The sequence below is a fragment of the Blennius ocellaris genome (assembly GCF_963422515.1).
Source record: "Blennius ocellaris genome assembly, chromosome: 5".
NCBI classification, from domain to species: Eukaryota; Metazoa; Chordata; class Actinopteri; order Blenniiformes; family Blenniidae; genus Blennius; species Blennius ocellaris.
In genome coordinates, this window is record NC_137654.1 from 12,213,056 (window position 1) to 12,234,462 (window position 21,407).

Genomic DNA, 21,407 nt, shown 5'->3' on the forward strand with positions numbered 1-21,407 from the left:
ATTCATGTGTAAACATGGGAATGACATACATGTAAGCTCTACTACTCTATTCCTACTCTCACAGCATTGTCCCATAGTGTAGAGAACTTGCTTGTGTTGAATTGACAACACAGATGTAATAAAGAGAGATATACATTGACAGGATGTCGACAACACGGGAAGAGAAATGTATAAAGATGTATGACTGAAGCACACACAGACACATGCTTGCTCATCATTCATGGAAGAGTATTGGTCCATTACACTGCTTAAATAGCCAAGTCTAATAGATCACTTTATATGTAATTTAACTCACCCTTCCCTGTACAACACTTCCTTCCTCACTCCTACATTTCCTCAATGTTTTCATATTTTTGTAACAACTACCTTGCCCATATTTCTTTGTCTGTCTCTTCTCTTTCCTCTACAGCATTGTTTGTGTCCTTGTCTGCTGTACCTGTTGGGCATCTCTCTATTCTCCAGTTGAGTCAGTTTTATTCTCTCTATTGTTGCCAAGAAAAAGAATCGTTGAGTTGCCAAGTCCCTTCATCCTCTATATCCTCAACCTTCCTCTCGTCACTGATATTTGTATATGGTGTTCTGTTGGCATTGTAATATTCTTCCCCATGCAAATCTTCCCTACACTACATTCAATTGTTTTGATCTCTCCATTTCTTGCATACAAAACTGTCTTTTACTGCCCCTTATGTGACTCATTCCCTTTCCCAGTATCTCATCCCCACTATCATGCTCTCCCAAAGACTTCAGCCCTTAAAAGGAAGAAGCCCTGTCCTGCTTATAGCTGCACCAGTGTTAACCCTTTCCCAGCACCAGAAGGTTTTATGATGTCACTTAACCCCTTTAATCCTGAATTTACATGTTGCATTTCCTGTTTGTCCTACTGTCTGTGCTGATCCATGTCACGAGCAGACGGCAGTATCTGAACTGACACAACTTTGGATGTTCACAGACAAAGATAGTGTTTTGATAAAAATCTGTAAAAACAACATTCCTTCAAAAACCTATATTCTAAAGGTGCTGCTGGATATATTATAACCACCCCAAAATGAACATGATGCATTTTAACTCTAAAGCAGAGAAATAACGTATTTAGCTTCACCCTCACCACACATGAATTCCCTGATCACACACTTCCTTTGTTTAATAAATACAGCTTATTTTAGATTTTTAAGTGTACTTCTGTCCTTACTCAACTTGTCAGCATGTTTGCTCCTACTAAGTGGCTACCTTAGCTTTTGAGCACAAGCACACAGTTAACATTTGGGTTTTGCTGAAAAAGATAGCCGTACTTATTTATGCAGCATAAAAGGAGCTCTGGCAAAAAACTGGAAAAATCGTTGATTTTCTGTGGTGTTAACAACGGTTGTGAAAACAAATAAGTAACTTCCAAAGAATATATTGTGTTGAAATTAAGACCTGATGAAGCTAAATGTATGGACCAATGTGAGTAAGCTGAACAACTTTTGACTCAGCTTTGGGAACGCGCATGACAAGGCTACAAAAAACATGTCTTGACTCATGTTCCTACCGGCATTAACTTTGTCAGCGAAAATTACGTTCATAGTTGCTTTTATGGGATCATACACTTTACACAACCATAATCTGATTACAATGTTGGGATTCCAAGTTACTGTGGCAATCACACTAAAGGTTTTTAGGTTGCAAAGTTGGCATATTGGCAGAATAACTGCTACTGGCAATTATATGCTTTGGAAAAAGTAGCAATTGCAGTACATGCATACATGTTCGCAATATGTTAAAAATACGATGAGGATGTGCTTATTTAAGATCTGTGGTAGTTACAAGTATAATATTCCCATTCGGTTACACAGACAGATGGTGTAGTCAAAGTGTTAGAAGCAACGGTTCAAGAAAATATTTTTCTATCCCTAGACACCAAACTGCAATAGCTAGACGTACAACCCATGCCACGCATTAGCTTAAATAACATGGTTTTAGTGTCAACTTAATCCACTAGCAGTTACTTAACCAGCTAATTACTGACCTGACCGTCGTTCTACAGCAAAAAAAAAGTCACTCTCAGGCTAAACCTTGGCAAGGTCACTGTCATTGACTGCAGATCTTACAACACTTCTGCTTTTTTGAATATCACAAAACTTAACTATCAACATTCCACCACTTCAGGTTTTTGGTTGTGAATAAGAAGCATCAATCTTGATCTATAATGAAAGGCACATATTCAAAACCAATGCACTGTGCAGGAAAGCGAGCTAAAACTTAACCATGGGAGTTCCCAATTTGAATGATTTTTTTGTGGCTAGCTTTTCCCATGTCTTCTTCTCTCAGGGGGATAGAAAGAACTTTCTTCTCATTGAAATCCTGTGTCCTTCCTTCAAAGAAGTGCATTTGTGGAACAAAAACAAGCATGCTACTAGGAATTGCTACAAAAACTAACATCATAGTACAACACGAGTTCAGCTCATGATTTGATCCCCAGCAGTTTTGAAAATTTCGTTCAAAACCATCTTGAAACTATTAAAACTACAGTGGTTTTACAAAGGAGTTGATAATGTGTTTGAGTTAACTTGCAGATGTAAAATTATCAGATGTACATGGTTCTTTAGTTTGTCACTATGGTAACTAGTAATTTGACTTAAGTTTAGGATAAATGACAACAAGTTAGGCCAGCCCACTGAAACAAAACTTCTACAACAGAAAAGTCAACAAAGAGTGCAAAAAACAACTAATATAACTAGGGATGCACCGATCCAGGGTTTCTGACTTTGATCCGATACCTAAATTTGAAAATCTGCCAATACCGATATTATTCTGATACCAGGGCTGTTTGCTTTAATAATATTATTATTGTTGATTTTATATGAGGCTGTAATAAACTAATCTCTACAGTAAAGTATGAAATGTACGAATGTATGCATGTATTCTCTCAAAAGGCAACTTCAGGTTAGTATAAGGTCAGAAAAGGAAGCAGTACAAACTATTTTGTTCACTTTGGTCAATGTGGGGGTCTGCGTGACGTCATCACTCATAATAAACTGGTTCTATATTTAAAACCAGAATCACTTTATTAATTCCTGGAGAAATTCTTTAGTAGCGCAGCACAAACTGCAGTCTTTACAGCTCGAACACAACACAAATGATTGGGACTATTTTCAAGGAGTTAGGCGTGGAGTATGACGCAGCTTCACAGAGGTGTGAATCGCCTGCTACCGCGGAGGAATGAGCTGACGTTTTAAAACGGTGACGTCTGGATGCCGAGCCTCCGCCTCACTGTGCAATGCCTTTACAAACATTCCCGTCGATACTTTGAAGTGCTTTGAGTGTAAAATCCATCCAAACAGCGACATGTCATGAAAAGTCGGAAAGCACGGATTGTGGTACTCCTGTAGCATGCCGAGATGGCTGCAAACTATGGAAAGGATTTCTTGGCTCATTACGCCGCATCTCATTGAGACCCGCCTCTGTTCAGGAAATCCATTCCACATTTTGCAGCGAGCAGAGCAGAGCAGCCGGAACAAGAAACACATGTGGACTCATTTCAGCAGAAGCACAGATGCAGCTTCAAGTATCAGAAATCTCCGCAGGTTGGATCGGAAATTTCCGATCTGTGAATTACGTTCATATCGGAACCCGATACAGATACTGGATCAGACCCATCCCTAAATCTAACAATGTTTAACTGGTTGGTTAATATATTGTCATAAAATGTATAATTTATACAATACATTGACAATGCTACACTGAATATGTTGTAAGAGGAAACCTGTGTTGCTGCTCTACAATATCTGTATTAAGCTGTACAGTTAAAATTGGTGCAACCACAGGATTGTTGTGCGGTGTTGCGTTGTGTCCTCTTCACACAGCAGATGACAGAATTTTAATTTCTTATTTAACTTGACACAGGTTCATGAACCAAGTTGCTCGAGGCTCTTTGCAACATTTACCCTCTGTGATCCTACAAATAATTTATAGTCCTTAGCTCCAGGCACTCGTTTCATTAAAACATATTGCTCCTACACCACACGGAGAACCCACAAGCAATGGGCCTGTAATTATTTAAGAGATGTGACCCCAGAGATAGCAGCATTGGATGTGTCAACCTTGCAGGCGGCAAAGGCAAACATGGCTCAGGCCACAACATCCAAGTTAAGGACAGTTTATCACGTGGCAAGTACATTTTATATGGGTGAGGTGGGGTTTCACTGAAACGTTTTCATTTCTCATGTAAAAAAGAAATTGAATTGCATCAACCCATGAATACAGCATATTGTATGGCCTAAACAAAAGCCCCGAAGTGGTAAAACTTCAAACTACAGAAAGAAACAGGCAGTCAGCGATGCCTTGTAAGAAAAAGAAACATGTTCTGATCAAACCACTGGGGAGTAACATAAACAAAGCCAATCTGGTCTCTCATTACATGACCATTTAAAGTCACAAAAGAACCTCTAAAGCTCTGCATTCTCCAGTTGATGTTTAGAGTTAGGTCGTTAAATTCAAGATAATCTGCCTTATAGCTGGTGGGCACTACTTGCTATGCCTCTGAAACTACCAGGAATGTTTGAGCAGGTACTTGAGTCGAGTCAAACCAAGTGTGTGTCATGCTAATTAGGTTTCTAGCAACACAGGCCACGACAGGAAGAAAGGCTGCTCATACAATATACAACTTTAAATAAACAATCTAAACAGCCAGCGCAAACTACTGCAAACTTTTCTTCTCCTTCACTTTCTGCAGTCTGAAATTAAAAAGAAAATCTTGGGCTGTTTGGTACAAGTCACAGTACGTGTACAAATGTACAATTCTAACTATATCGCTACCTTTTAGATACTAAATTATTTAACATAACAAACATATGATCCCAACTGCAATTGAAAAACAGCTGAACAAAAGTATATCAAGGCAATGCAAATAAACAGAATAAAGCCATGTAAAAAAATGCCAGTTTCATTTATCTAAACCACATTTCGGTGAGGAGACTGGCTGTCACTTCCAACAAGGCTGGGAGAACTTTCAAGGCCAGATTTTTATATGGTGACCATGGCTGCCAGTTTAGAGGACACTACGTTAAAGACACAATCTTTGCAGTAAATATTTACCAACGATTCAACACAATCTGTCTTTGACTTTCGACAAGGGCCCATGGTTTCTATCAAGCCCGTAAGGGTTGTTCTGAGAGTGCTTTTACACCTGCTATTTCTTTTTTTTTTTTTTTTTTTGGGTGGGGGGGTTGACTCTCGTCAGTTCTGGAATCTGTGTAGCAACATTACTCACACTCCGGTGCCCATCAAAACAGCCACAGCGATCGTCCTGAAGAGATGATCGCACTCCACAACGGTGCCTCACATACTCCACAAGTCTGAGCTTAAGCAGCTCCCATCATCCAATGACGTATGTATTGTGGCGTGTTCAAAGAGCATATTGCATTTGAACAAACGAGGTCAAGGAAAATGCCAACAATCCCAACCACATCAAAATGTAATGCATCATTGATATTTAGTCAGAAAACCTGAACTATCAACAATTCCTAACAACAGTGTTGTACACTAAAGTCAGTAAATGCTTCTTAAACGGCTTCACACTGCGGCAGTGCAGCTCTTCAATCTAAGTTTTCCTTTTCTGCACTACTGCTTCCTACACAGCATTAAGTTTTGTTGCACTAAGTACATGACTGAACACTGGACATGGCGACATTAACATGGCCCGTCATGCTCAGTAGTCATAGGAACATTACACTCTACCAGTTGGTGTGGCGTGTAGACCACAGTGGCAAAAGCATGCGTGAAAGCAAGTTGTACTAACGACAATGTACCAAATTTAGATTTAGAGTTGTTCAAAAAGTGCATCATGGTCTGGACCAACATGGGTGTTAAAGCCCAATTACAGAGAATAAAATATGTAATTTAGGTTCAATATGACCTCATAAGTGACCCAAACAATCACCAAGTCTACTGCGTCGAATCACTCGACAAGCTTAAGCGAAGGCAAAGTAGGAATTAATTTTCCTTAGAGTGACCCTCGAGTTGACTTAACTATCCGGGTGAGGAGTCAGAATGATGTCTGAGGCTGGGTGTGATGCAGCCTCCAGCCACATGCTGGTCTTTGTCTCTTCAGCTGTCTGCACTAACAGCCAATTGGAAGGAAACCAACAGTCATCATCCCATCCCCAAAAAAACCACACTTGCTTCCAGCTGCAAAAGTATTATGTTTACGCAGAAGGTCTGCAAGCTATTATGAAACTTTATATCTCACATTGGTCTAAGGTCAGACTAAGGAACGAATCAATCCCCAGCATGTATGCGTGTAACATATACAAAACATACGACTGAAGCAAGAGAGTCACAAATATAAACATGCATTATATTGACAAAATTATTTGATTGGCAATCCAAGTCATTGAGTTTGGGCGTTCAAGTCACTTCCATGGCCAAAGGTGTCTACAAATCAAGCACCTGGACCTGCAGACTATTTTTAGAAACATTTATTTCAGAATGGGTCGGTCTCGGCTCCGCAAATTCCAGCGTGGTACAGTGATCGACTGCTGTGCAATCAATCCAGCCATGAAATTTCCTCACTACAAAATAATCCACAATCAACTGTTAATAGTACTTTAACAAAATGGAAAAGATTGAGAACAACAGCAATTCAGCCACCCCAAAAACAAAAGAAGAAGTCCTGACCTAAACCCAATAGAAAACCTTTGGGATGAATTACAGCCAGGCTGTATATTAAAAGAATTGTCATGGTGTTCATTGACATGGAAATCCCGTTGCTTTATCGCCTCATTTAATCCATCACTTTGTACAGGGTCACACTCTGAAAAGCTGAGAATCTGAGGAACACGATGAACCACAGTTGGCCACCAGCTGACCCACCTGGGACCCGTCTCTCACCTGTACCTTCATGTCTCTTCTACTTAGAGCTGATTTTGACGTGTTTAACCTTTTTGATACCCATTTCTAACACAACTTTGGTAAGAAAGTGCAGCCTCATAGCTTTGAACGTCATTTGGATTTTTGGCTGAGGAGGTAAAAATGACCTACCCACAGAGCACAATGTAGATCAGTGACTCTTTTGTTTTTTTAAATCATCATTGGAAAACAATCAAGCTTTATGTAGCAGTCAAATAATCTCCACTTAGCAATACTTGTTGAGAAGGAAATTCAACTATAAAGCACTGAGAAAACCACTAAAGTTTTGCTTTGAAACTACTGTTACTGCTACAAAATGTTCTCAAAATATCTCAGAATAATATTGAGAACACATCTGCTGCAGAGGCCACAAGGGCAGACATGCTAAGAAGTTAGAGTCAAAATTGAACTGCATTTGGCTGGTATTTAACATTTGCTCAAACCCACACAGTTTTTTTTTTTATCATTCAATTGCTTTATTTCATTCATGTTTTCCCTTCTTGTGCTACCTTATCCCTCCCTTCCTAATTCTTTTTTCTTACCGTGCCAAAGACGGTTCGGATCAACTGCCCTAATAACCCCTTCTCTCTCTAAGCCATCTCGGCTAATGAGATTGCGCCTGTACATAGAGACCAGTGCATGTAGAGTGAAGGAGACGGGGGGGATTGAGAGAATGAAGCGGCAGGTTCAGGAGAAACAAGATGAGAGAGCGAAGGCTTATGTGTGACAAGAGACTGACGGCTAGAAAGAGGGATGGGATAGGATAATAAATGAAATGGAATGGTAAAGACCTTAGTGTCTGAAGATTGACTTCAGAACACAACAAGGAAAATGTAAGAATATGACAGGGTGAGAACGTGCTTCGTCATTCCGACCACAGTTATGACATATGAAACCAAATCCATAGACAGTTATGACATAAGAAACCAATTCTATCTCCATGAACCATTTATTCCTTTGCTTGTGTTCTCCTGTGTGTTTCTTGTACAAGTGTCGAAAGTCAAAAATATCAATGTCAGGTAGCTCACTAACCCTGCAACTGTTTGACAATTGACTTTTATCTTACATTGCCAGTTTGGGAAACATGGACAAACATGAACTGCTGGTTTATCTACTCTTGCAGTTACTGCATTGAGTAAGCAGCCATTATTTCCACCAGGAAAAAGAAAAAGAAAAAAAAAAGGCTGATAAATTTAAGTATAACACCGTTTGTAATGGTCAACCTGCTGGCAGATCAAATTAGTTACAAATAACTAACTCGGGTAACGCTTTCTCAAAACTATCATACAACTACCTGCAAAAGACAGTTTTTGACTTTTACAATGTAAAGCAGCTACATTGCTGGATGAGTACACAGAATCCTAGTTTCAAATGTAGCAAAGAAATGTGACCTTCACTGGAATAAATTGTAACTTCAAATGTGTTGATGCCTTTAAAGTGCAAGAGGAGAAAGTGTAAACTACTAAAGCATTTGCTTCTCAGGACAGACGGATGTGGAGTCACAAGACGGATCACTTTAAGAACTGAATCCCACATCCTCTGCAGTTGGAACTTGCTCCCTCTTCTTATCTTCCATCTTATTCCATGCCTGACGTTGTCCTTCTCCTCTTTGCTCCTTCTGTTTAATAACAATCTACATTTACAGTACGAAAGTATATATACATTTTTTTTTTTAAATTACGACACCGCTATGAATTTCATGTTGGCAATTGCTTGCTCTTCACTTTAAAAATCTGTTTAATTATATGTCTTAAACCTCATCTCTTTACACAAACAGCCTCTGTTGTGACACAAACGCAACTGTTCATTTTTCCACCATTTTCCTCTTGCTCTCCAGACAGAGGAACGCGGGTTGTTTTGGGTTCACAGCCTCTCAATTTTGTTCTTTAAACAACAATTTAGACAAGGCTGTGATGCTCACCAATTGCAACACATACATTTTAACTACTGGTATACAGCATTGAAAAGGTCATTGGAAAACAGCTTTTTTTTTCTATATCCACTCACACAATTTTTCTCATGCCTGACAAAAGCTCAGACATTTAAAGAAATCAAGATAATGTATTGCATCCTTTTCAAAATGGAAAAAAAATGTGGCAGTTACCCTATTGACTGTGGTATCCAATGAAGTCTGAGGTGGAGATAAACAAACATAAATGGCTAGTTCAACCAATACAGTTACATGACTCTGTTGGAAACAGGCCAGAAACAGATTGGCTATTACCCATGGAAATAAATTAATTGGTTCTAATGTTTGAATGCTACCAACATCAAGACATGCAGGCGATACGTATGATTTTAAAAACTAGTTGGGTCTTTATGGGTTTAATGATGAGATGGTTAAATCATTCATAAAATTTCTGCAAGCCACATTAAAACAAAAGTTGAGTCTACAGTTTTTTTTATATGTGAAAAGATCATCATCAAAATAATACGACTACAAGACACTGATGTCTAATGACATTTTCATAAAATGTCATAAAGACTATTAAAGGTTATAATACTAATAAAATTCTTCCAGGATGGAATGCTAAAAAGAAAAAACAAAAATCAACTGGAGTGTGACGGTTAGTGTGGACCGATAAAAAACCCTATCTGAAGAGTTTCAGGATGATCTGAACCAATATGTGTTGCACATATTGCAAAGTAAATTGAGCAAGGCTCCATGGTCCAGGGCCAAGGCGAGCCAGTAACTAGTAAAAATGGTTATAGATAAGCCACAGACGTTTTTTGAGATTATCTTGAAGGAACAGAGTGACAGAGGACTACAGAAATGGCAGCTTCTACAAACCTCTTGTATAAATAATAAGCAGGTCAAGTATAGATTCTTAATGACGCGGATCAGGTAAATAGGTTTACATAAATGTGCCATTGAAACCTTGAGCAGGGACTCTTGATGCGTGAGCAAGATAAAGGATCATGTGAGGCACAAACAGGGGCAGCAGAGCATAATGTTCAGCCGTTCTGTGACGGCCTTCCAGCCCATCGCCAACCATTTCCTCATTTTTCTGCTGGGCTGCTAAAGATGGCTCGAGGACGGAGAATGAGGAAGGACCAGAGTTCAAATGATTCTATCAGTAAATACAAGCACACCAGGTTGGACCACATCCTGCGCTGCCAGTGACTGGCCTTTCCCATTTCCCAGGGAAGGGTTCGTCCTCCTGCTATGTTCTTTTTGGGTTTTATTGATTTCCTTTTGTTTTTTTGTTTTTGGACATTTGTTTCTTTTAATATGGATGCATTTTCCTGTACTTTGACATGTGAATCTATGCAAGCCACTCTGACTTTCTCAAAGGATCATAATGTTAAACAAACTCTTTGCTGTTTTGGTGCCCTCTTGTTAGCCATAAAATCTGTTAATGAATGCAGAGACACAGTAACGTACATAGAGAAAGAAAAACAAAGACTACTGCAGACTGACAAGGACTTCCAATGACTCATTTCCAAACAATTTAGAAGAACTGATTTGCGACTTGTTGCCTCAGAACTTAAAATACCCGGCAATCCCTGATAATATTTTACAAGATGACACTCATTTAGAAAAGAAAATATTGACAGAAATTAACAAAAAAAGTGTCTAATGGCAGACAGAAGCACGCTGACAGGAAGACAGGTAGCATGAAAAATACAAAGAAAAACAGTGAGATAATGATGTGTAGAGACTGTGTAATGAGATATGGCCACAAAGTTTTGAAAGAAATTTCAGAAAGATGGGAATCAAAAGAGAGCGACAGCAAGAAAGTGGGCAGGAAAGGTAGACAAACATGCATTCTAGTTTCGAAAGGAATGATAGCAAAACCAAATGTGAAAAAAACTGTGAAAGGCTGATTAACGTGAGGAACGTTTCAAAAGTACTTTGGTGAAGAAAAGGGTGAGGCGGCGTCATTGGTAGACAGCTAAAACATTATAAAAAAAATGGGAAATTTGCCAACGTGAGTGATAAGACTTTCTGATTCCGTCACATGTGCCTTGCTCAATCCCTCCTTCATTCAAATACATTGCAAAAATATTTGTTGGATTTCTTAAGGTGGCAAAGACGAGAACAAAGTTGGTTTGAGTCATGACATTTCATAGTTCACGAGAAACTCAAATGCAGAACTCCCGGGAGGCGATGGAAAAACATAACGCATGTTAGCTGGTGTGAACTCCATCCACTTCAAATTTTGGACCCATCACAGCACGGTTGTTGGCGCTCTCAGAGCTCATTGATACACAAAGTTGCACATCACAGCCATCAGTGAGTGAGTGTCACACAAGACTTGAATGACAAATCGTGTTTTTGATGGGAATGCTGTCCGATACAACCAACAGAACCATTTGGGGGCTATTGTGAAGATAAAGATGTACTGGTACCAGAATAATTGCAGCAGATAGTTCCAACTGTGCTGCTCCATTGCCTCTGCCAAATTCCCCATGCATTTTGAATATTTGTCAGTTTTTGTTGTGAGATAGATTAACAACTGAGACATAGCAGTTTATTCTCAGCCAATAAACACTTCATGTAAATCAGCATTGGTCTGAAGCTGCAACAGTACTGAAATCCTGATTACATAATCACAATGCCATTTAACAAAATCACCATAAATACTCAGTATTGATAGAAGCTTTGCTGTATAATTATTTTGTTCTCATATACAGGGAAAGATCTGTTTTCTTTAAAATTGCATGCACTGTGCGAGACGACTCCAGACCCTCAGTTGAGCTGGTGCAGGTCACCATGTTGCAAAAAGCTAGATTTACCTCTAGATCCAGGCATGTGTTTTCAGATTGACACATGCTGAAGGCTTTTTAAGGAAAGTTCTGTTTTTGCAAACAACTGCAGTGCTTTAGTAAATACGATGTGCAGTTTCTCGTGTGTTCACAATAAATACAGGTAAAAAAAAAAAAAAAAAAGGAGGAAATACACAAGACGCTCAGATGGACGGAGTAAAATCAGCTGTCTGAGGGCTTTACCACTTAGTGCTGTCAGTCTGCCAGTTCCACTGGTCTCGGTGCGAGGCTGTATTAGATTTTCCTGCAGGCTAAAGGCACACTGGGCACACACTGCTGCAGACTAATCAGGTCACCTGTTGCACAATGCTACTCGCAAGCACCGAGAAATACACACACGTACACGCAGCAATTTAAACACGCACACGCTCTTACTAGCTTTTAACCTTACAACCATGTACACACATGCAAAGGCACACACGGCGCCCGAAGAGGATAATGAACACGGACCTTTCAGCTCTTCCCATTGCACTAATTATCAGCACCTATAGCAACGCTGTGCAATGCTGATCGCATGCAACTGGAGGGAAAATAAAAACAATGGAGAAGAGGTGAAGAAGCAACACTGGAGATAGGTCGAGGTGAGCGATGTTAAATTATACCATGTTGTGTATTGAAACAGCAATAAGTCTGGTTTCGTTAGGGATCATCCATTTGTCTTCTCCCCACACAGACATGTTGTGGTCTGCAAAGATGGACATTCTCACACATTTTCCAGCACAGACGGTGCTTCCAGACCACATTATTGGCCACAAGTGGAACCTTGTGTCTTTGTCATTTATTAGGACCCTTGCAGTCATGTGGTGGAGCTCACTAGAGAAACAATATGTAGCTTCAGTGGGCCCTCACCAGGGCAGGATCCAGCTTAGGTCTGATTATCGCCATCTATGCAAATCAACACTCTGAAACCATTTTTTTTACTCATAACAGTGTTCCTTTTGAAAAACAGAAATTCACATACAGGGGCAGTGACGTCTTGTGATCGGAGAGCAGCTGGCAATTTTAGGAGACGTATGTTTAACAAAACAATGGGTTTTATGTCTTCCTATGCTGGACTGCCTAATAACATCTATAGTCAAACATGAACACCTACTGATCTGGTAAAATTTGCACTGTGGAAATGGTGCAGACGTGATGAAAATGACACACTTGGAAGACACTGCAAGGCCCTCTAAGACCTCCGCTTTCAGAACAGCAGTCCTTAAAATAATAACAGTGACATTTGATGGAGAAAAATATTCTCCAAGACTTTAAGGGTTTGAAAGATTAGTCTTTAACCGTTTTCTCACTGGCTAGAATTCCCCATTATTCTGACAAAATCTGGACACTTGGAAGTCAAGACAGGCTAAGGTTCACATCTATAATCTATCACGGTGAATTTGTCGTCTCCACGACACAGCTTTGTTATGTTCTGCCGAGTTGAAAAAGAAGCTGCTTTTTTTTTTTGTCAGACTCTTTCCAGCCTAAATCACTTTTTCATGCAGTCCCTTTTCCATCCCTGCTGTCTTTCTTATGAAAACACATTTAATTCATTTCTATTATCATCCCTGGAACTCATCTGTTCCTCCATCTATCTTTTAATAAAAAGCCCAACTCATTTTAGTCCCAGAGGCTTCCATTCATCCCATCCTGTTTCCCTTGGTGAACATGTTCTGCCAACTGACAGCACACAGACCAGCAACAAAAACAAAAACAAAAAAATCCTTGTTAGGTTCTTTTTTGCATGAATGCCACACTTTACTTTGTTCCCATTTATTTGAATTTGGTAGACAGGTCTATTCAAACTACACAGCATGAAAGATGCGTGGTTTGAACCAAGCAAGAAACTCGGTTTGAGTCCTTTTTTATATTCCATCACCAAGCTCAAACTTCACTGTTAAAGCCTTGGTTACATGACGATGTTTCAAGTGACAAAATATCCTTTTTGCATTAGTTTCAGACAAGATTTGCGTTTACACAACAACATTTGGCAAATTATGTCAGTTTAGGCAGAAATGGCCGAAACACTGAAAACGATGTCGTCTTCACATTGGCCCACTAGTGGGTGCAAAGAAAGCACATACACATTAAAGCGGTTTCAAAAAGTCGCACCTTGGGATCTGTATTTTTAAAAATATGCGAGTTTAGTGGCTCTGAGCACCATTGTCATGTAAATTGACGCCCAAAACGCAAAGTTAGATTTGTTTTCACTTGAAAATGTTGTCGCATATTCCAGGCCAGAGACAGGTGCTTGCTTTACTGTACTTTCCGGATGATAAGCCTCTTTTTTTTTTTGCCGCTGATACTGCTGAGAAACAAGAACCATTCCCATATAGCATTTATTAACATTTGGTGATATTCTGTAGTGATAAAAGATAAGGCGCCCATCTCGTGTTTAATGTCTCAATTAAATTCCAAACAATTAATAATGAATCATGAAAATCAATGATTTTGCCATTAGTAAATCCTATTCCAATTATTCATCATCTTCTCCTCCTTAAAAGCTGCTCTGCCTAAACACTGAAAGGGTTACCTAAAAATCTTTGGCCCAACATCACCACATATGATGGAGGCACAACAGTTTGTACTGAAAACAATCTCTCCTTTTGTTAAGAGGCTTAGACATGTTGGGTGATCCTGCAGTGGACTTAGACTAGAAAAGGAAGGGAAACAAAGCTTGTGGCAGTACAGTATCACAGTTTTAAGAGTATGTTGTCCATGGGAACGCAATGCCAGTTACAGTTTATGTATTTAGGGAGTATATTAGCATCACGCCAATTCATCTAGATATCTGTTATAAATATCTGTCAATTATAGAGACTTGTTCAATCCCGTGTTGGGGTGGACTTTTCCTGCTTTTTGAAGGACAGCACAAAAGCGACCAAATGTCACCAAAGTTCAAAAGGTGAGAAAGTGACTTTTGACTGAAATATATAACAGAGTGTACCAGTCAGGCCGAGAGAAAATGCTCTGTCCAGACACTGCAATAAATATGTGAATATTTTATGAATCGGCAAGTTTTATTACATTAAATAGTTTGCCGCCTTCTGCATTACAGAGACCTAAAAACAACTGAAAAGTAACCGCATCGCTCACTGAACCAAAACACAACTAGGAGTGCCAGTTTATCAGAAGTTAAATCGGACTACAAAACTTATAATAGAGACAAAGTTCCCTTTCAGGTCGATGGAAAAGGAACAACATTTTCATTTGTTCCATCTCAGGAATTAAAAAATAATGTTACTCTTTGTGTATTTAAGAGACAGATTTAAGAGTGCCAAGTGTACTATATTTTAGTTCTTTGTGCACAATGCCAAATTGTTTGAGCATGTGCTCCTGCACTAGTGGCGCTATAGCACTCTTTATACCTATAGGCTACAATAGTGGTCTGACAAGAAGAGCACATGATCTCTTTCATTATAGAGGCCTGTGTTGTTCCCATCAGAAATGAACATCCCCTGGGGGTAGTGTACACAAGGCTGGCTGGATAATCTAATGTCATGGAAGTCATGTGTGTGACCTACAACATCCAGGCAAAACCTTGTCCCTGGAGCAAAACACTTTCAACTGTGTGCTTTATTAGCACCTCACATGTGACGTGGGAACCAGTCAACAACTGATTGATTATCAGAATGCACACTAAAGAACTGCTACATGTGGTAACCGAGATGGAATTTAAACTGGTGTGAAAGTAAGTCGAGCACAGCTGTCTGCTTTCACAATCACACACGCATACCCAGAGACACACGCAGAAACAACATGAGCATGCATGCACACATACGCACACACCGATCTCTCGGCTGAGGTCAAAGCCGTATGACAGCAGCTGAACTCTTATGTGTGAGCGCATAGGAAGAGAAACCCTAATCCTGCTTTCACCACCAGACAAGCTTTTAGCGAATTTACAAGGTGGGCCAACAAAATGTTCAGCACAGGGGAAAGGCTGCATAAGATATGGTTAGCTTGTAGATAAAACAGGGTTTGACCAATAAGTATGTTTAAAGTGAGAAACACAATTCAGGCCTTCAATGACATGTTAGATCAACACTTATGCACAAGTATTTCTGTGCAGCACTGATACTGAGCCACATTTGTGCGTTTGCTCGGGGTGCACTTTATTTATTTGACTGGAAGAATAGCAAGACACATTTCTAATAAGATATGGTTACATTTGCAAAGACGCCGACAAAGAGGATCATTTCACTAAGAAAACACAAAGTGCCCAATTCATAAGCCCTCTGGCTTTATAGCACACTGATGCGATGTAGGCCAAACTGCTCTCGGCTCCACAGAGGAGATCCGGGCTCTCAAGAAGCTTACTTTTCCTCCCGTCTGTCAAACACAAGGTGGTGATGTCAAAGAAGCATATTAACACTTCAACACAATGTAACAGGATATATGGAATGTTAACATTCAAAAGTGCAAAACACATTTTACATAAACACCTTGTAATTTAAAATATGTCAAGTGTAGCTATGGGGGGGGGGGGGGTATTTAAATTAAACATTTCCCAACTGCACTTGCCATTTTGGAGTGTTTGACAAATGTATGAGACTAATTAACAAAAAGAAAGTTTTTTTGCCAGGAGAGGGATTTATAGGTTAAAAAACAGAAAACATTTTTCATTAAACTAGTCAAATAGCTCATAGAAATGAAAAAGTCCTAGATCAGACAAATGGCAGTTAAAGGCTACCTTGTCAAATTGTCAGCTTGGTGAGATTCTCAGAGTTCAAGTGCACACATAAAAACATGGAAAGTGTCACTACACACTGTGGGAAGCTGTCAAAGAAAAAAAAAGGCTTGGGAGATTCTGATATATCACTGAAAAGGCTTCAGGTCTCACCTTCATCTTCATCCTCCTCGCAAACAAGACACTTTCTCTCTTGCATTCAATCACACAAACACCTTCAGCACAACAGGTCGCGAGCGTAACAACAAAATATCAACTTACGCTCAAAGTCGGAGTCATCATCTTCGTCATCTTCGCCGTTGGACTCTGTTTGCATCGGCTCTCCGTCAAACACCACTCCTTTCCCCATCTTGCCTGTGCTGGCCCCATCCTGACTTCTGCTGTCTCGCAAGCGGGTGAAGTATTGTACTGCAAAATCCACCAAGTCTGATGGCCTTCGTCGCAGCACCTCCACAGTGTATCCCTGCAGCAGTTCTGTCAACCCCACCGGTATCTCAATACTCATGGCTGTGTGCGGATTGGAGGCAGTGTGTGTTTTCTATCTGAACACAAAAAGAAAGAGGAAAAAAAAGACTTCAAGATTTACTTTTGTACAGTTATTTATGAACAGGGTCATGGTGTTGTTGAGACTTGGCCCATTGTTGATATGAATAGACTTTTAGTATTATGTGAGTACATCGTGTGCCTGTGTGTGGCCTCTGAATGCCAAATAATGGCAATTCTTTACTGCAGCTGAGCTATACTGGAATAACATAGGTAGCAGATGAACTATTACTTATGTTGGCCAGGTCAAACATTTTCAGATCGTTACCATGTCTGCCTTATGGAGTGCAAGTCTGTATTTGAAGTGTTGCTCCAACATTGTCTCTCAGTGGCAACTTTATCTCGGGTTGAGCAGAGGAACACAGAGTACCCACAGCTGCACCGAGCAGATATGAGCCTCGCATTTGCAAACATAATCAGTGATATTGGCTGGCTTCCGCAACATTGCTGCCTTGTACCAGAAACTGAGCTGTCAACTTGGGTGGGTGGCCGGCTGCAACTAGCAACTAGCACGGCGGCTAATGGGCTAACACTTGTGACAACTCGCAAGGTTTGCTCGACCCGGAGTTACCGCGACCAAACTTATCTATTTAACTCAACATTAATCAACAACATATAGATTTTGCAAGGGGGCAGTCGGGCTGAGATTGAAGTGCACTCTCAATGTAACCCCATCAAGTGTTAGCTGCCATGCTAGCAAGTGAACCACCCTCAAGGAAGCCTGGTTGTAACCGTTAGCTCGAAGTATGGCGCACTGGCTGGAGGTGCTGAGCCGGAGATTGTCGTCAAAGGTGGCCGGTTAATGACACTAACCATCGGTCACTTACGTGAGAATCTGTCTCCCCGGCTATACTAGCCAGTCCCCTCCTCAGCTGCGTCTCTCTGATCCTCCTCTTCGTTTTATCCAGTCTCTGTCTTCAGCCAGTGTAGCAACCGAATCCCTCCACGGAAGACACTTGTCGAGCGAACGGAAAGCCAACTGTCTCACGTCGGGGTCGCCTTTAACCTAAATCTAACCTTTTGGAGACGGTTCTTTTTTTTTTTTTCCCTTGCCGGCCAGCTGCACGGGGGATGCTGGCGAATAAGTTGAGAGGGAGGGAAATACTGGAGTTCACTGCTGCAGTCCTCCAACGTCCACGCACGGAGGCTGAGGGTGGGACTTGGAGTGTCACTGGCTGGCTAGCTGACAGGCTAACTTGCTCACTAGCACATCCCGCGGTAACAACCCGGGGGGGGGTGGGGGGAGAAAAAGAAACCCTTTGATGAAATGTTATTCTGGCAATGGATAGGCTACAACAGCGTGAGAAGCCTGTGGAATTAAAGTGAAACACGGTTCCTCCTCCCTCCCGGCGAGGTAATCCACAGCTCCACTCCGGACGCTCACCAATGAACTGCTGCCTTTGCAAAGCGTGAGGGGGCGGGGCTTCCCGTTGACAAATTGAGTTATGCCGAGATTGACGGGTTTTTGAGCCAGTAGAAACAAAGCAGTAAAACATCTCAGCCAATTGGTTAATGAATCCAGGAAAAAAGGCGGGACTGAAGGCAGAGCCGTGTGATACGTTGGGAAAAGGACTACACCCACATAAATGGCCTTGACAGTTTCTTAGATCTTTAGAAATAATTAATTCATAAAGAATCAGCCATGAAGCGTCACTCTGCAGCATTTGTGAGAATAAAAATAATAATGAGGATGATGATGATGATATTGACGATTATCATTATTATTATTATTATTATTGTATGTTAACTTGCAGAGAAAGTGAGTTACAACTCTCCCTATCTACACAATTCATCCCTGCAATCACAAAAAAGTTAAAAGATACGATGAAGTGACTTCAAATGAATGAATGAGTGAATGAATGAATGAAAGCATGAATGAATGAATAATTAATGAATTTATAGTCATAGTGAAATACATAGAAAAAACAAATAGTGTTTACTTAAATTACCCAAAAATGTGGGGGGATGGGAAAAGCCTCCTTACTAAATTTGATGGTATAATAACCCAGAACATGTGCAGTGCAACACATGGATTTGAACTGAAATTAGGGAACAGTCTTGTTTTTATAGGAAACTTTTTTTTTTATAAAGATTAAAATTCCCATCTTGGAAGTACTTTAATAAAGCGTGATTTGACCAATTCGACATCCTTATATGCCAACATAATTTTAGTACGATACCTTTAAAAGGGTAATACTTCTCTGGTACTATTTAGAGAACATTGAAAATCTATTCATTGTCTTGCCCTCATTGCTTTCCCATTTCCATTAACCTTCATTATCTTTTCCTTACCCACAAAATTTCACTTCATGATTTTGTCTGTCATTCTATCATTCTCTGGATTTATACATCACACTCAGATGTGACCTCAAGAATATAACCATAATATTTTCTTTCCATTTGTGCTATTTGCTCCTGATGTTTCCTGTTTCCCACCCACAACTGCATCCATCAACTTCTGTTTACTTTGCTTGATTCCAGGTCCTCAGTCTGTCTGTCACCCCCCCGAAATGAGCCTGCCAAAGTGCAGTGGGGTCACTGCAGTTGGGGCTGTTGGAACCTATTCTGAGAGGTTTGCTATGCACAGCCACAGCCTGTGCAGCATCTCCTCTACCATTTCCATTTCTCAGCTGTCACTGAGGTAAGTAAAGCCGTTGCCATGGCCACGATGAGCCCGGATTTAATTCCTTGAACCGGCTTCTGATTGGCTCAGGTCTTTGTTTCCAGCTAACACAGAAAGAAACACTGTTCATGCTCCCTCTGCAGGGAAAAAAACCCGTTAATGTTAATTACAAAACAAGCAATAATACATATTATAATAAATTTATTGTTGAAAATTTTACATGAAGGTTACGGCCAATTTCATAACCAGGGCAAAGCTAATTTTACATAACAAAGGACCTTCTAACTAAAAATAAACCACATAATGGCAGTGATGTATCTCTGTCTAAAAGGCTATGATAGAGCATGAGTATACAGATGAAATCAATTAGCTTTGGAACTTTATTGTTATCTCCTGTCAAAAACAATCATCACTTTATACCACCTCGTTACAAGTCTCATGTCCGCCAGTCCTCATGGGGAGGTGCATTTTCCTGTGGAGGGATTTCCCAGTGGACCCTCAGCAACAAGTGGCAGTGCAGCCTTGGATGAAAGTGACAGATGAATATTCACATGCAGAGTGGATTCCGGTCTTGGCTTTCTTAGAAGTGTCGTCCTTGGGGAGATGCTGCTAATGTGGTTCCAGCAAACTCCAAAAATGTCTCGTGGAGAGCTGCTAGCCTACATTCTGCCAGTGAAGCAGGAGGGGGAGGATGGAGAGAAAATAGGGCATTGAGAAAAGAAAACGTCTTCCAGTATTCACCCATTCAAAATATCCCATTCCTGGACTTCATGTAGCCTCTCTTCTCCTTGGTTGTTATCTGGTGTTGACGTGAAGATGACCTATTGGAGTAGGGAGGTGGAGGAGGATACGAGATTTGCAAAAAGAAAACACAGAGTGATGATAAATACCACTCCATATGCTTGTAGTAATTCAAAGTTATTTGAGGGTCACTTGTAGCCACTTTAAAATGAATGAAGATAAAAACAAGAATGACTCAAATAATGATCAGGGAAATATACCATCAGGTGATTCTTTGACAACACATGATACATTTGTGATTAGAAAAATGCATAGTGATAAATGAAATTTGTTAGATAAACACAAAAGAAAAACAAGTATTTGAATGAAATTGTGTCATTAAAGTAATAACCAAGAGGCTCATTGCATTACTACTCTTGTGCTCGGACATGAGTAAATTTGTGTCATGAAGGCTGACAACCTAATATAGCTCAATTCACCAAAACCAGACTTAATCTCTGCTTAATCCGTGGTTCATTCATGCCTGTATGTGTATGCGCTGATCTGGAACAGCAGCTGGTGCATCACATTCATATAACCAAGACTATTTGTCAATGGAATATGTGATTACATACTGCCACCTACTGTCTGTAGTGAGCCTTTCATTCTCTTTAACTGCTCTGCTGTCAAGTCTATAAATGAAACTTAACCTTTATGGCCCTACATAGTCACGCTCTCCAATGTTTCTGCTGAAACCATATTCTTCTTCCCTGGCTTACAGGTCAACAGATCAAAACAGAAGTTGCTGTTAGTGCCACACAGGGAATCTAACGCGCACCAGGCAGTGGCACTGAGATTGAAATTCTCTCCTTCTGTTCTTTACTCAGTACAAAGTCCATTCACCCTTATACAAAGCGTCTGAAGACATTTTTACAGAAAGGTTTTTACTTAAGTTAGTGTTTAACTTTGTATTATGTTTTATTGTGCCTCATTTCGGCGCACTTTGTGTTTTTTTTTTTATCTGCAACATTTGATATCAAGTAACATTTACCTACTTACTTTTTTCATCCTTTGAGGAGCTGTTCTGCATTTCCTGCCTATAGCTTTGAGCTGTCTCCTAATGCAGCTGTAGAAATGATAACTGCATGTAAATCTTTATATTACTGTGCAGCAGTAGAGGGTTTGCTGCATAAACTA

General features: G+C 40.2%; 1 protein-coding gene across 2 annotated transcripts in view; it reads right to left on the minus strand.

Annotated features, from left to right (window-relative positions):
• The window catches only part of prkar2aa (protein kinase, cAMP-dependent, regulatory, type II, alpha A), a 46,397-nt gene extending 28,151 nt beyond the window's left edge, over positions 1-18,246 (minus strand). Inside the window, exons 1-2 of one of the 2 annotated variants that reach the window (XM_080497415.1) lie at positions 17,695-18,246; positions 16,586-16,862 (exon numbers count right to left, since the gene is read on the minus strand). In XM_080497415.1, the coding sequence (XP_080353541.1) occupies positions 16,586-16,829 (244 nt within the window). In that variant the 5' untranslated portion in view covers positions 16,830-16,862; positions 17,695-18,246. Of the gene's footprint in view, positions 1-16,585; positions 16,867-17,694 lie in introns of both variants that reach the window. The other variant, XM_080497414.1, reaches the window with a different exon arrangement.
• Positions 18,247-21,407: the final 3,161 nt, after the last annotated feature.